At 41.1% G+C, this 13153-nt stretch overlaps 1 protein-coding gene across 1 annotated transcript; it reads right to left on the bottom strand.

Moving 5' to 3' along the window:
- Positions 1-42: 42 nt before the first annotated feature.
- C14H16orf46 (chromosome 14 C16orf46 homolog) lies at positions 43-10866 on the bottom strand. The gene is made up of 4 exons (XM_077310530.1): positions 10608-10866; positions 8993-9238; positions 6558-7616; positions 43-2217 (listed from the first exon to the last, which is right to left on the bottom strand). Exons 2-4 carry the CDS (start codon positions 9200-9202, stop codon positions 1441-1443), a joined length of 2046 nt encoding a protein of 681 aa, XP_077166645.1. The 5' UTR covers positions 9203-9238; positions 10608-10866; the 3' UTR covers positions 43-1440.
- Positions 10867-13153: the final 2287 nt, after the last annotated feature.

The following is a 13153-nucleotide window of genomic DNA, read 5'->3' as shown; positions in this document are numbered from 1 at the left end:
TTATTTTCTTCTGAAATTCAGAAACAGGGTGGAATGGTGTCGTAGGACAGCAGCCAGAACCACAGAATTTATTTTTTCATATGAAATGTCAGGTGTTTACTCATACGCATTTGTTAACTTTGCCAAAGTCACAGTTTGACTAACGGGCACATAAGGTTAGCAGGACTGCATCTGTTTCATGGTCATGGACCAAACAATCCAATAAAAATTACAAAAGTACAGATTAATATCAATCAGTTATAAAATAGATAAGTAGAACCAAATATATAAATATATATAGGGGATCCAATATATGGACTGCTTTTAAGTCTGGTAAGACTATATGACTACAGTCCAGTCACAGATGATTTCTTGATACTGTCACACCAAACCCAAAGAATCCATGGCTAAGATATTAGCTGGAGACTTAATTAGATACTAGTTGTACATTATCTGGAAAACCGCTTGCTGAATATAGAAACCACCTAAAAGTTGCTCAGTTTCTCCTGTAGCATATAGATCTTTCAAAATCCTGGGGAGATGGGGTTACTAATCAAGACTGTCAACAAGTTAAGGCCTTTAGGTTGATTAATCTTTAGCATTTAAATAATTACATGTAAAAACATTTATGTATCACCCAAGCCTCAGTTCAGAGGGACCAAAAGAATACTATAGCGAACATACAGCGCAACTTTAAGCAATCACACCCATCAGCATCATTGGGTTTGGAAAGATGCAACTGTTTTAAGATTGCATACAAAAAAATTTGGTCCCAGCAATGTGTAAGCCAAAAACAAAAAGATTCCATACAGTGCTACTTGCACAAGATCCTGTGCGACCCCTATGCTTCCTCTCTACCTATAAATACCCAGAAATTGTTTGCACAACATCTTATGCAAGAAGAAATGCACATAGGGATACAATAAGTTTGACATAGCCAAGTAGCTACCACATTATTTTTCTAGTGTTTCCAGAAAAGCTCTAGAGCAAGTGGAAAAATTTATATCGGATCCAACTCACCTGTTCCCACCATGTGTGCATAGGGGCTGTTTCTGTATATCCCCCATGGGTTCCCCAACATTCATGATGTTTTGTAGATGTGGGAACTTGCTGCTAGGAGAACTGAACAGTTTTCATACATGAGCAGTATACTGCCCAGAGTATTTTAGCTCCCAGCCATTATTAAAAGCAATGGCCATCATTAATCATTTTTAATGATCCGACCCCCCTCTTAATTATAGTAACAGAAGAACTAAAATAGCCTCAAAGAGTAAGAATGCAGAAGGATGAAGTTAAGTGTTCTCCTCAGTTAAAGTTTCAGATGATTAACCCACAGGTTAAGGCTTGTAGCCCTGCTCTTAATGCCGTTATGCTTATTTGAGCAGAATCATGCAAACACATAAGTTTCCATACCCCTTTGAACTTATACTAGCAATGTTGAATATAACTCTAAATGTAAAATTATGCCGTGCAGGGAAAAGTGTGCGCCAGATGGTGAGGAGGGCAAGACGAAGAATCTCTGAGCACTGACGCGTGGAAGGGTGGTACATTATTTTTAATTTGCTTTGTTGCTATATTATTCATCACACCAATGTTTCTTTTGTTTTGCTTTCTTTTCTTAATCTGTTGGCTGTGGAGAGAAGTTTCAGCTGAAGTGCTGCCCCCTTTCTCAGGGCTTTTCACTGTAATCGTTTCATTCTTCTTTGAAGGGGGTTCCAGATGGAAGTTGAAGAGTCCTTTTCCATCCAGTTTCAAGACCAGCAATGCACTTAAGGTTGGATAGTTAAAATTCTTGGGTGGGTTAGTGTGGACTATTCTGGGCAAGTGGATCTTGGGACATTTTAGGACTGCAGATTTTGCGAGTTCTTGTGAGCACTTGATCTCGTATCCCTTTGTTGGAAAGGTCTTCTTTTCACCAAGGAATGCCTGAACGCTGTCCAGTTTGCCATTCATTCTTTCTCCCTTAGGGTGGGTAGTCAATACTGGAATGGAGTTGTAAGGCTTAACGTGGGGGGTTTCTAACTTCTTGCAGCTTGAGACAATTTCTCCTTCAGTAAACTTACGGTATGTGTTTGTCTGATCTCTCTTAGGTGGTGTTATCCAAGTCAAATTTCCCACAGAAGCTGGATCCTTGCTTGTGTGAGGTACATTAAAGACCGTTTTGCTTATTCTTGGGTTCTTGGACTTTAGTTGGTTCTTGCAGCACGCGAAAGGAGTAGCTCTCCCCCAGCCATGTTCCTGGAAAAATAAAGTCACGTTGCATATAAAACGGAGAATTTTGTAGCAAGCAGCATTTAAAGCAATGAACATTAGTCAAGTTTTCTAATCAATAGTGGTTTTGAATTTTGGCCAGATCCTTTCCCAGCCTTTTCAGGTGAAGGAAACTTTCCCATTCCATTCGGCTTTGAGTTTACAAATTCTGAATTAACTACTGGACTTAAATGTTGAACCTAGCTTTTGCTGCTATGGTTGCCTATGTACCCAGTACCAGCATCTTAGTTACAGGAATGAGCATCAAAAAATCTGTTTTAAGTCAGCACTACGAAATTGTGCTACCAGAGTACATTTTCTCCTGCAAGCAATGGGCCCAATCACAGCATATCAAACTGTTCTTTACACTCCCTTCAGTTTACAAGTAAATATTTGCCAATTTTGCATAGAAAGCTGCTATTAAAGAAAGATGCCTAGAACTTTCTTGTAGTTGTTGTTTTTTTTTGGGGGGGGGGGGAGGAAGGAGAACTATTAGCCAGTGAGTTTTATACTCCTTGGGTTTGTGTTGATGGTTATGACATAAAGCAAGGCTTTGTGTGTACAGCAGGAAGCAACTTGATGGCACGTAAGAGTCACACTTTCTCAGTGCCGGATGCTGAATAAGGAATAATTGTATCTCCCTTCTTTGTGGCACATGCCCCATTTTCTTTTTTCCCTACATCTGTTAAAATATTGTTATGGAAAGTTCAGTGGAATCAAGATTTTGTTTTAATCACACATTCCAGCTAAGCTGTAGAATAAGGTGACCAGATTTTAACATTGGTAAAACGGGACACCATTGACCGGGGGGGGGGGTTGTTGATTAAATTTGGTCTAAATGGAACAACAAAAAATTTCATAGAACGCAAAAATAGTATTGTAATATATATTTTTAAAATTTCAACTTAGGTACAATTTGCCAGGTGTCCCCAGATGTCCCTCCAAAAGTGGAACAATCTGGTCACCTTTACTATAGAAGGAAGAGTTTAGTGAAGTTTGTCAACCTCTCAAAATGTTAAATACCAATGCTCTGTTGAAGACAAAGGACAATGAAGCAAAAATATCTTCAAGGAAAAAAAGCTATTAACATATACTTTGCTTCAAAGGAAGCCAGTAGTGAACCAGAACAATAAAGTATGTACTTTGGGGCTAAGGGGGACCTTAACAAAGCCAGCCAAATAGTTTCAATAGTGGCAGCTGTCAGCAAGTAGCAACTGACTGATAGTGACTCTCATGGGTTTTTCAAAGCAAGAGAGGAGCAGAGCTGGTTTGCCATTGCATTCAGCCCCAGTCTTCCTTGGTGGTCTCCTATACAAACACTAACCACAACCAACTCTGGTGCTTCCAAGCTCTGGCTAGTTTATGGTATTGAGGCTGCTTTGGGTTTGTTTAGAATATTTATATACCGCTTCACCAAAGAACTTTGCCACTTTGATTTCCGTAGGAGAGTCAAGCACTTACTAAAAAGTCTTCCTCTTGGACTCAATGTGGCATGCAGCTCCAAATGGTCCTGTTAAAACCCTTGAAGAAGCCCTGTTATGCTCTTTGCTACGGGGTAAGAGCCCATTTGGATGGATCAAATTTTGTCCACTGTAGTACCAGTTCCCCCTCCTTTAATTGGAGGTTCTTGATTCTCTTGCTAGAGCAGCAGGAAGCTTAGCTTTGATTCCTATTGAACACTGTTCGTCAGCTCTCTCACTTGATTTAACATGGTAAGTAAATTAACTTGTATTTCTGCTTTCCACTTTTGAATTAACTGTGTAAGCATGTTAGTCTGCTGCATCAAAATAAAACTCCAGGAGCACCTTAAAGTATTAAGTACATTTATTTCAAAAGCTTTTGTGTGTCAAAGGTTGATTTCTGTAGATACATGAATAAGTGAGCTCTTACTCACAAAAGCTCCAATTTAAATATTACTCCTTAAGGTGCCACTGGACCATTTCATACCTGAAGCCTCTGCATTTTCATTTACATCCATAGCAGGTGCTATTTATTTTCATTCATTTAGAAAGCATCATATTTCTCTGTCAAAAGGCAGGAAAATGCACTTATTTTCTGTCTAAAGCTTAATTTCAACTATAAAGCAAAATATTACTCAGTTCAAATACATTAACTATTAGGCTGAATACTGGAACCATGTAATCTTATATCTGTTTCAATGTCGTCAAACATTGCTTTAGCATTTAGTAGGCTTATGCAATCAACCAACTCACTAACTAACTACAAGGCGTATTGTGGCAAGTTACCACTTTTAAATGGTTGCCTGTATTTTCACCTTATCTTTTCTGAAAGTTTGCTTAAAACTCTACCTGAATTAGATCACACAGTCCCTCAAAATTTCCCCCCAGGGAAGATCTTTTTATTTGCCAAAGCCAACCACTGGATCCATGCGTTACACAGATTTTTGCCTCTTATAAGAAATATATTTCCATTTCTGAGCTCATTCCATTTATTGGTGTTTGTCCACAAAGACTACAGGTCAACGCTCAAGCACAGTTCCTTAAAAGCTTTCCATGTTACAGATTTGCTGACCAGTAATTCATACCTCCTTGGAGGTAATTGGATTCTCCTAGGAAAATGGACATTTAGGGGTATTTCTTCTTGACGGCATTTTAATACTTCTGTTTAGAATGCCTTTGTGCCAGTTTAAAGACGTGAAGATCAAGCTGCCACTGGCTTCAAGAACAGCAGCTATCTTAATTCTTCAACTGAGAATACTGATTCTTGCACTTTGAAATATATTATGGCCGATTTTTATAATACCCATGTAGCAGGCCTGGCAGTTCCTGTCTTCATGGTGGCCAATTGTAATGTGACATCTGGACTGTGGAAGAGATTACCAGCTGCACCTTCCAAGATGCTTTCTAGTGGTTGCTGCCAGCCATTTCCACAATAGCTCAGATTGTGTATTATGGCGTTACTCATCTGAGCAAGAAATTCATTTTGTTAGCTAGCAGGTAATATACTTGTGTAGACATAAGTATTATTGGTGGATGACCCCATTGCTGACTCATGTCAGTATTTAGGTCACAGGTATTTGAGGTTTAGGAGTCTTAACCCATAAGACTGATGTACAAATTTTTAGATTTGTCTTTATTAAAAGCATTTTGAAAAATTATCAGGAGAATAAAACTACTTTTATCTGTTCAAATCTAAATGGGCTCATTGAACTTTGGATTTCGAGTGACACTGGAATGTTAAAAATACCATTATTTTACTACTCCTGACGCATCAGGTAAGATGTAGGATATTTATGGCAGATGATGAGAAAATCTCGACTTAGATATTAAGGAACATTGTCCCTGGGCATACAAAAAAGTATTTTCTGGAAGCTATCTATGTTATAAAGCAATCTAAGCTGCCCAAGTGGTCATGAAGGAGGAAAGCCCTAGCTACCTTAAACCAATAAAAAGTACTATTTGCACAAAGAAAAAATACAGCTAAATACTAGTTCTGTTTACTTATATTCTTATTTTACATACTATGCAATCTGAAGAGAAACATTAAAAGAACTATTCCCACAAAATTATGGCATCCAGGCATGACATATCCAACTAGTTTTGTGTGGCTACGGTTTATTTCAGATACTTTTCTGGGTTATGTTCTGTTAAAGCACTTGGCCCAGGCCTGCTCAACTATGCCCAATCAAACTGCACATAGACTGCCAGAACTCTCCAGTCTTTGTACTATAAACAGGAGTTGTTGGCGGACTGCTATACATTGCTGGTGGACTGTTGTACCCAGTCCTCAGTTGAGCAGATTTCAGGAAGAAGGCCCACGTCCTTGGCTGTCAAAGACAACTTGGCCATGTTTCTACTTTTTTTGCTTTCCCAGTTTACTAGGAAAGACCAACTATATTACCAGCCCTTCAATGGCTCCTGCCAGCTGTTCAAATCAACAAGTGCATGCTGTGATGCAGCTCACAATTTTGAAATGCAGAGGACAGGAAGTGCTGAAACAGCAGCTGTGTTGGTCTCTCTTTAAGGGCATTAAGGTTTTATTATGCCAGGGGGCCTACGCCAGAGCTTGTACTTCACTGAGGCTGAAGTCTGAGAACCGTGTACTACAAGTTCGACAACAACAAGATGTGTTCACGGATCTACGTACTGCAAGATGCAGTGAATGGAAATTTTAAGCTTCATGCAGGATTCTTAAAAGAGTACCTATGCAATTAATAAATACCCAGTCTGGTTTACAGGAAAAAATTCAATATTTTCTTTCATAGTATAAAGAGCTTCAAACAAATCCATAAACAGCTCTGCATGAAAATTACAATAAAATAGTCAGGTCAGCCTAGAAGGCAATGCAGTTATTGCAACACGGCTGACCGTTAAGGAAGGGAACAGTCCAGAAAGCAGTGGAACCTCCTGTGTTTTTGATTCATTTCCTTGTCTGGGTCCAGTGTGACTCCTGCTTCTGGTGCAAGGGTCCCAATTCTCATCGGCTTTGCTGTCACGCGCTCCTTTTGTATGCAGGAAATGCATTCTGGAGAGATGACTCTTTCTTCTCAATGCAATTGAATTAGATATGGGTGTAATTTTCCTATCAGGCAAAAGAGCACAGCGCCAGTAGCACTGGTCCGTGGTTCCTGAGACGCATGAAGTCTTGGGAAACTTGGGGGGGAAATTGGCTCTCTCGTAAATTTTTACTCGCTCCTTCAACGCATCACCTGATAAGTCTACTTTCTCATGGTTGGATTCTTTGGTTTTAAAAACCTGAGTGCAGGAAATTGTCTCTGAAACAGCACGGGATGTTTTTTCATTGGCCTGGAAAATAACGGGCTTACTTTTCTTTGGTGAAGGGTCCAGGCTGTTTTTGAGAGCTGTGTCCTTCAGAGGTGGCAATACCATTGAAGATTTAACAGGAGTTGCTTCAGGGTCTCCCAGACTACCTGTTATAGGTTCATGGCTCTTTGTCTCTTTGCATTTTAAGATGTCTATGCTTTTTTGCTTTCCAAGAGCTAGTATGCTATACTCTCTTATTGGCACCGTTTTCTTTTCTGCTTGGAATAGCTGACTCTCCTTCATTAGAAAATTCTTCTTTTCATTTAGAAAAGTCTGAGCGTCCTTTAGGGACAGTTTTTTCTTTTCCCCTTGGCATGTCGGTGTAGAATATAATTTGCCATTACAGTTGTCTTTTTTTGAATCATCTACCGCAGGGTAAGAGCTCAGGGTGGCATAAGAATAGAGCAGGGTTTGTTTTTCTGGAATACTGTCTGTGGTGACACTTGCACTTAACTTGGGGTCTTGCTCCAAGCCTTTGTCAATAACTTGCATCAAATCTAAGCAATACAGGCAGCCACCGACAGACTCACTTGTCCTTGTTTTTCTAGCTCTTTTTTGTAACTGAAGATGAGCAAAGGGGGCTGTCTTGCTCCAGCCTTGTACCTGAAAACAGAGATAGGAATACAGTTTAAAAATAGACTGAGAATCTCAGGAAGTTGGCTATTTGATATTTATACCCCACTTGTCTCCCCAACAGGAAACTCAAAGCAGTTTACAGCAGCATTCTCCACCCCTCTATTTTATCCTCACAACCATCAAATGTGGTGGGTTAGGCTGAGACATCTTAGTTCAGCACTTGCACCACTAAATGGCACTGGCACCCTTCCACTGGAGCCAACAAACCATAGTTTGTTGTTGTAACATCCAAACTGGCTAAAACAATAAACAGTGCTTTGTTAGGAACCAGTATGTTTAACATTTTTGAGCTGCACGCTAAGGGAAGAAGGACGGGGAGCTCAGACCTAAAACTTTTAAGGCTCTTTAACAGCAAACTTGCTGCCTGTTGTTAGAACGCAAAGCCGATCCTTCTAGGGAGCCCTGAGCAGTTGTTAACTCCTCTGTACTTTCTCTTATGGGTGTCAATTGGGCTAAGTGGCTAATTTCAGATCTGCACTCTTTCCTCAGACTAAACATGAGCAACTGTTTCCAGCTGTTCTACTAACGGATTATACAGGGACTGAAGTGGACCAAATCTACATCTGCCAATAGGATGTATTGCTTCCTTGTTGCCCCTTCTCAATTAAGAGGAATTATTACAACTACGTCTTATTCTTTTAAGGTTCTGTTTATTGAATTTTCAGCTTATGAGCTCTGCCAGACACATAAGCTGTCTTTGTTTGGACATACTCAGATATTTATGATTCCATGAAATGTGCATGTCTTAACTATTGGGTAAATAAAAATCACAAAGGCTGTAAGAGAGAATCAGTTAAAACAACTGTTCAGTTCAACTATTAGGTCAAGCAACAAAACACAACTGACTCACGAACGTAAGTTTTAACCAAAATAGTCTACTATTACATGCTGGAATTTTATCAGACATGGGAAATCCCCTAAATATCAGCCTTTAAAACTGTTGATTCACACATTTAAACCAGCTTCTGCTTATGTATCAAGTGGTTTTAAACTGGATGCATCAGAAGATTTGCACATTAAACTGCAGACACTGGCTATCTGCATTCCCTTGGTTGCAATAAAAATGCACTTTTTGACGTACATCCCATTTTGAGAAATCTATAAACACCATTTTATATGCACTTAAAAGGAGACTGGGATCCCTGCCAGTAATGTGTATTATTTATTAAATACTCTGAAACTCCTAGAAGTATGCATTTATTAAAATTATCTGAAGGATCTTTATTTCCTTTCGTGCTTAAAGATTTAAGCTAGCCAGAGTGCATGGCGCTCGGTTATATATAACACTCTTATTATTGCAATTTGGGTTTTGTTGGGTTTTAAAGCATACAATTCTCACTCACTGCTTCCTCCCATCCTGTTCCATTAACATACTCCAAGGACTTCTCCTCTTGCTCATTTGTACTGTTACTGATGCTCAGAAGAGTGTAGATCTGATTCCTCTCCCTCCTCTCATTTGGATAGGTGCAGTGCCAATCTCTTTCCACAGTTTTCACATTTGCAGCAGCTTTTTCGGAAATGATTTCACTTTGATTCTGGCCAGAGGAAGTCATTACAGTTGCTGACTCTGCAGGCTGTACGTGTTCTGCCTGTATTTTTAAGGAAAATGGTTTTTAAGATAGAGCAGTCTGAAAATTCAGTTAACATCACTGTAAGATGTATGGTATTATCTTTTTATTTACTATCTTTCACATGTGAAACATTCTGAGTTGCTTCAAGTAGCCTTGTCTTCTGCAGTCCTTATGAATTCCATTCCACCTAACACAGTCCTATGTCCCAACAGGAATTGTTCCAGTACATAATATTTCTTAGTTTATAATGTCCTATAAGCAATTATTTTAGGAGTACATACCATTACTTCAAAGGTCAGGGGTACACTAGTTATTCAAAGAAAATACCATACATTCCAAAGTCTTAATGTGAACACCCACACTCTCAATTCTCCAGTTATTATGAGGAAGGTACTCTGCATATGGTCAATAGCACTCCAGCCTTTTTTTTTTAAGTGCCACTAGACTCCTGTTTTATTTTCATAAATGCATTTTACTATTTTATTCAAATACCAGCTTGAACAGAACATCCACCTCTTCACTAGCCTTTCATCCCAAATTTCTCCCCCATTCCAGTTCTGAACTTTTCCTGTTACTGCACACTGCTTACGGTCAGAGAATCCCTTCTTTTCCAAAGCCCCAGATTTGCCACGCTTCCAAGCGCTGTGTTTAGACCTAGGAAACCTGCTTCCCCCTTTCTTCATTTTTAAACTTTGTTGTAACATCCAGCCTGACGAAGCGTTCCAGTGAGCTCACAAAGTTTTGTGCCATTCCGGTTAGCCCTAATAAATAGTACTTCAGAGATTATTTTTAAATTTGTTTGCTTCCTGTTCTGCGTAGCACCAAACCACCACCCACACATGTCACCCCAACCTTTATTAATTCATTTAAACCCCCACCTTCTCCTCATTTCTCCTTGCAAGCAAGTCTTTTGATTCGTACCAGCTTGCAAATCTTCCCGTCTGTCTACAAGTGGTGGTGGTAGTAATAGTAGTAGTAGTAGTAGTAGTAGTAGTAGTAGACAATAATGATGATGATGATGATGATGATGATGATGATAATAATAATAATAATAATAAAAGATTCAAGTCAGCCAATAATAATAATAATAATAATAGATTCAAGTCAGCTGTGTTGGTCCGAAGCAGCAGAACAAATTTACAGTCCAGTGGCCCCCAGCAAAGTCTTGAATAAAATTTTGTTGGGTGCCACTGGTGGTGGTGTTGGTTATTATGATCATTATGATTATTAATAATATATTATTACTTTTGATGATGATGATAACAAAATATAATAAATAATCATTGATAATAGTGATAATGATAATAATTGGTCGTCGTCATCATCATCCTCATCCCCCCTTCCGAGTCGCTCAGGGCGGGTAGCCTTTTGCTCCGATGATCCTCACCAGTCTCGGCACGTTCGGGTCTCGTCCTCCGCCCTCGTCGCCGGGAGCCCCAGGCGGACCACAGCCCCCGCGCCCGGTCCCCGGACTCACCCCATAACAACACCGCGCTCCCTCCTTCGACGCCCCCGGTGCCCTCCCCGGCTCCGCCTCCTCCGCCTGCCGGGCTGCGAGGCGGCAGGGGCGGCGTTGCGGGGCGCTGCTCCGGGCGATGGAGCCGCCGCCGATGCGCTCACAGTCCCCAGCCGCTGCCCGCCTCTGACGTCACCCCGCCCGTCAGGCCGCCAGCCCTGCCGAACGGTTGCCATGGGCGACGGGGGCGGTTGGGGACTGTGAGGGGGCGCGCGCCCGGCGGGAAAGGAAGATGAGGGGCGCATTCTGCCCGCGCAAACTCCGCGACGCGTCCCATCTCCGAACCAGGCGCGCTTTATGCTGGTGGCGCATGTGGCGGGTGCTAAGGGCCCCCTGGCGCCGGGGTTAGGGGGCCTTCATCCTTCAGCAGGAAGAACGAAAAAAGGCAATACGCTTTTCCATATAATCTTTCAGTGCTGCGATTTGTTGCACATATCCCTTTTGTCAGGGTCCAGTGGCACCTTCAAGACCAACAAAGATTTATTCAAGGCTGAGCTTTCGAGTGCAAGGACTTTTATGTAGGGTTATCTTTTTTTTTTTCCCCTTTTAAAATAGAAGTCTATCCAGAAGATCTTTGTTTTGGTCCTTGAGCAGGAAATGCGCAGAACCTCCCTTTCCCTGCCCCCTTAAGGATGAGGATGCTTTGCTCCCTACCTGCGCACTAGAAGGCATGTGCCAGGCATAGGTGGCCTAACTCCGCTCCAATTGCAGCTCCTCCCCTCTGCCTGGGAAGGGGGGAAAGGTGTGGATTTTTAAGAGGAGCGGGCCAAATGGGAATGGCTCATGCCGAGGGAGGGCAGGGTGATACACCTTTTTTTTTAGTAATTGAGCATGCAACATCGTTCAATGGGCATGTGTGTGGAACACAAGGCTACACAAGTGTGAAGGCCTCGTGAATCCTTAAACTGGGCCTGCACAAAACATTGCATCGTTGTTGATAACTTTGGCTATGAGGTGTCAACATGTCACATTTTTTTCCCATTTCCTAGATCCGAAACTTAAACAGGAATTCCCACTGAGGGTCTCTGGAAGACCAGACACAATATATGCTTTCTCTGAAGTTCATGCCTTGAATTAAACTGTGGGTCTTAAAGGTGCCACTGGACTCTAAATTTGTTCTGCTCTAAAAGGCCAACACGGCTACCCACTTGGTTCTAAATGTGGGTAAGTTTTCCCAAAGTCAAGGGAGTTTGTTGCTCAATGGGCAGCTGATTGCAAAGGGAGAAACAAGAGAGCAGGGAAATAATCATGGATAATGAAAATGAGGGTTTTGGGGTGAGTTCAAGTGATATTATTGCCACTGGTGAAAATCAACCTTCCTCCATTCACTTGTATGAAACAAAATTTAAAAATTGTCTGCTTTCATAGAAACCAGAAGGGAAGGCACTATTATCCCATTGTTTCAACCATGCAGTTCCAAATGACTTTGGCTTATCAAGGAGAATTGTATTTCCTCCAGAGCATTTTCCCTACTAGCACAGGAGTCCCCTGAATTCTGCAAGTAAAGACAGACAGCATTGCAGGAGGCTGGGGTCTTGGACAGACAGAGACAAGCATTGGCAGAAATTGCTTGCATATCCAACAGTGATATAACTGTGCATGGAAATAAAGGATTGGATCAAAATATTTTCCTCTGGCAGAAGGGATGTGTGATTTTCCTAGCACCAGTTTTGCTCCTCTCACCCCATGTTTTTGATGCTACTGTCTCCCTTGAACAGAATTTTGGCACTTCAGTAGGCAACGGGGGAGCGAGAGCAGGGGGATAAAGGGAAAGTGTTCTATTTTCTTTGATGGAACTGACAGCCACATACAGACCTTCAGTCCTGTGCAAATATCCTAGCTACATGTTTTATATTGCATTTACAGTAAGGAACAATAAATCCCAGTCTTGTTTCTGTGGCAATAGCCTGGAGGTTTAAAAATTTTGCTTCTATACAGTCTGGCAACCCTTGTGTAAGCCAGCCTGCTAATAAGTATTCACAGAATGTTGGTGGGCAAAATAGGGCATGCCAGTCCTTTTATTAGATTCCAGAGTTTGTGTGCTCTTTCATCAACAGAGCTGGTACAACCTCATTGTGTATCGCTTTCTAGGTCACTTTACTAAACAGATCTTTAGCAAGTCATGGGGCAGTGGTGGAGACTGAGATTTCGAAACGGCCGATACGTTGTCATCTGCCACCACTAGCAAAAACCAAAACAGATTGTTTTTTTCTGCCCTATATAAATCACAGATAGCGAGCTTGTTTCCTTGGGGCCTTTTTAGAATATCTTACTGTATATGTTCTTGTCAGTGTAGATAACTTTCCAATCAAAAACAGATAAAACATCTAAGGTGAAAGGGAGAGTCCAATATATGTGCAACTGGTCCCATTTTCAAATTTACATTCCTGGCTGCCAGTGATTATCAAGATTCTCTG

This window comes from Paroedura picta, chromosome 14 (assembly GCF_049243985.1).
Source record: "Paroedura picta isolate Pp20150507F chromosome 14, Ppicta_v3.0, whole genome shotgun sequence".
Classification (NCBI taxonomy): domain Eukaryota; kingdom Metazoa; phylum Chordata; class Lepidosauria; order Squamata; family Gekkonidae; genus Paroedura; species Paroedura picta.
The sequence above is the reverse complement of the archived record's forward strand: the minus strand, read 5'-3'. Positions and strand labels throughout refer to the sequence as shown.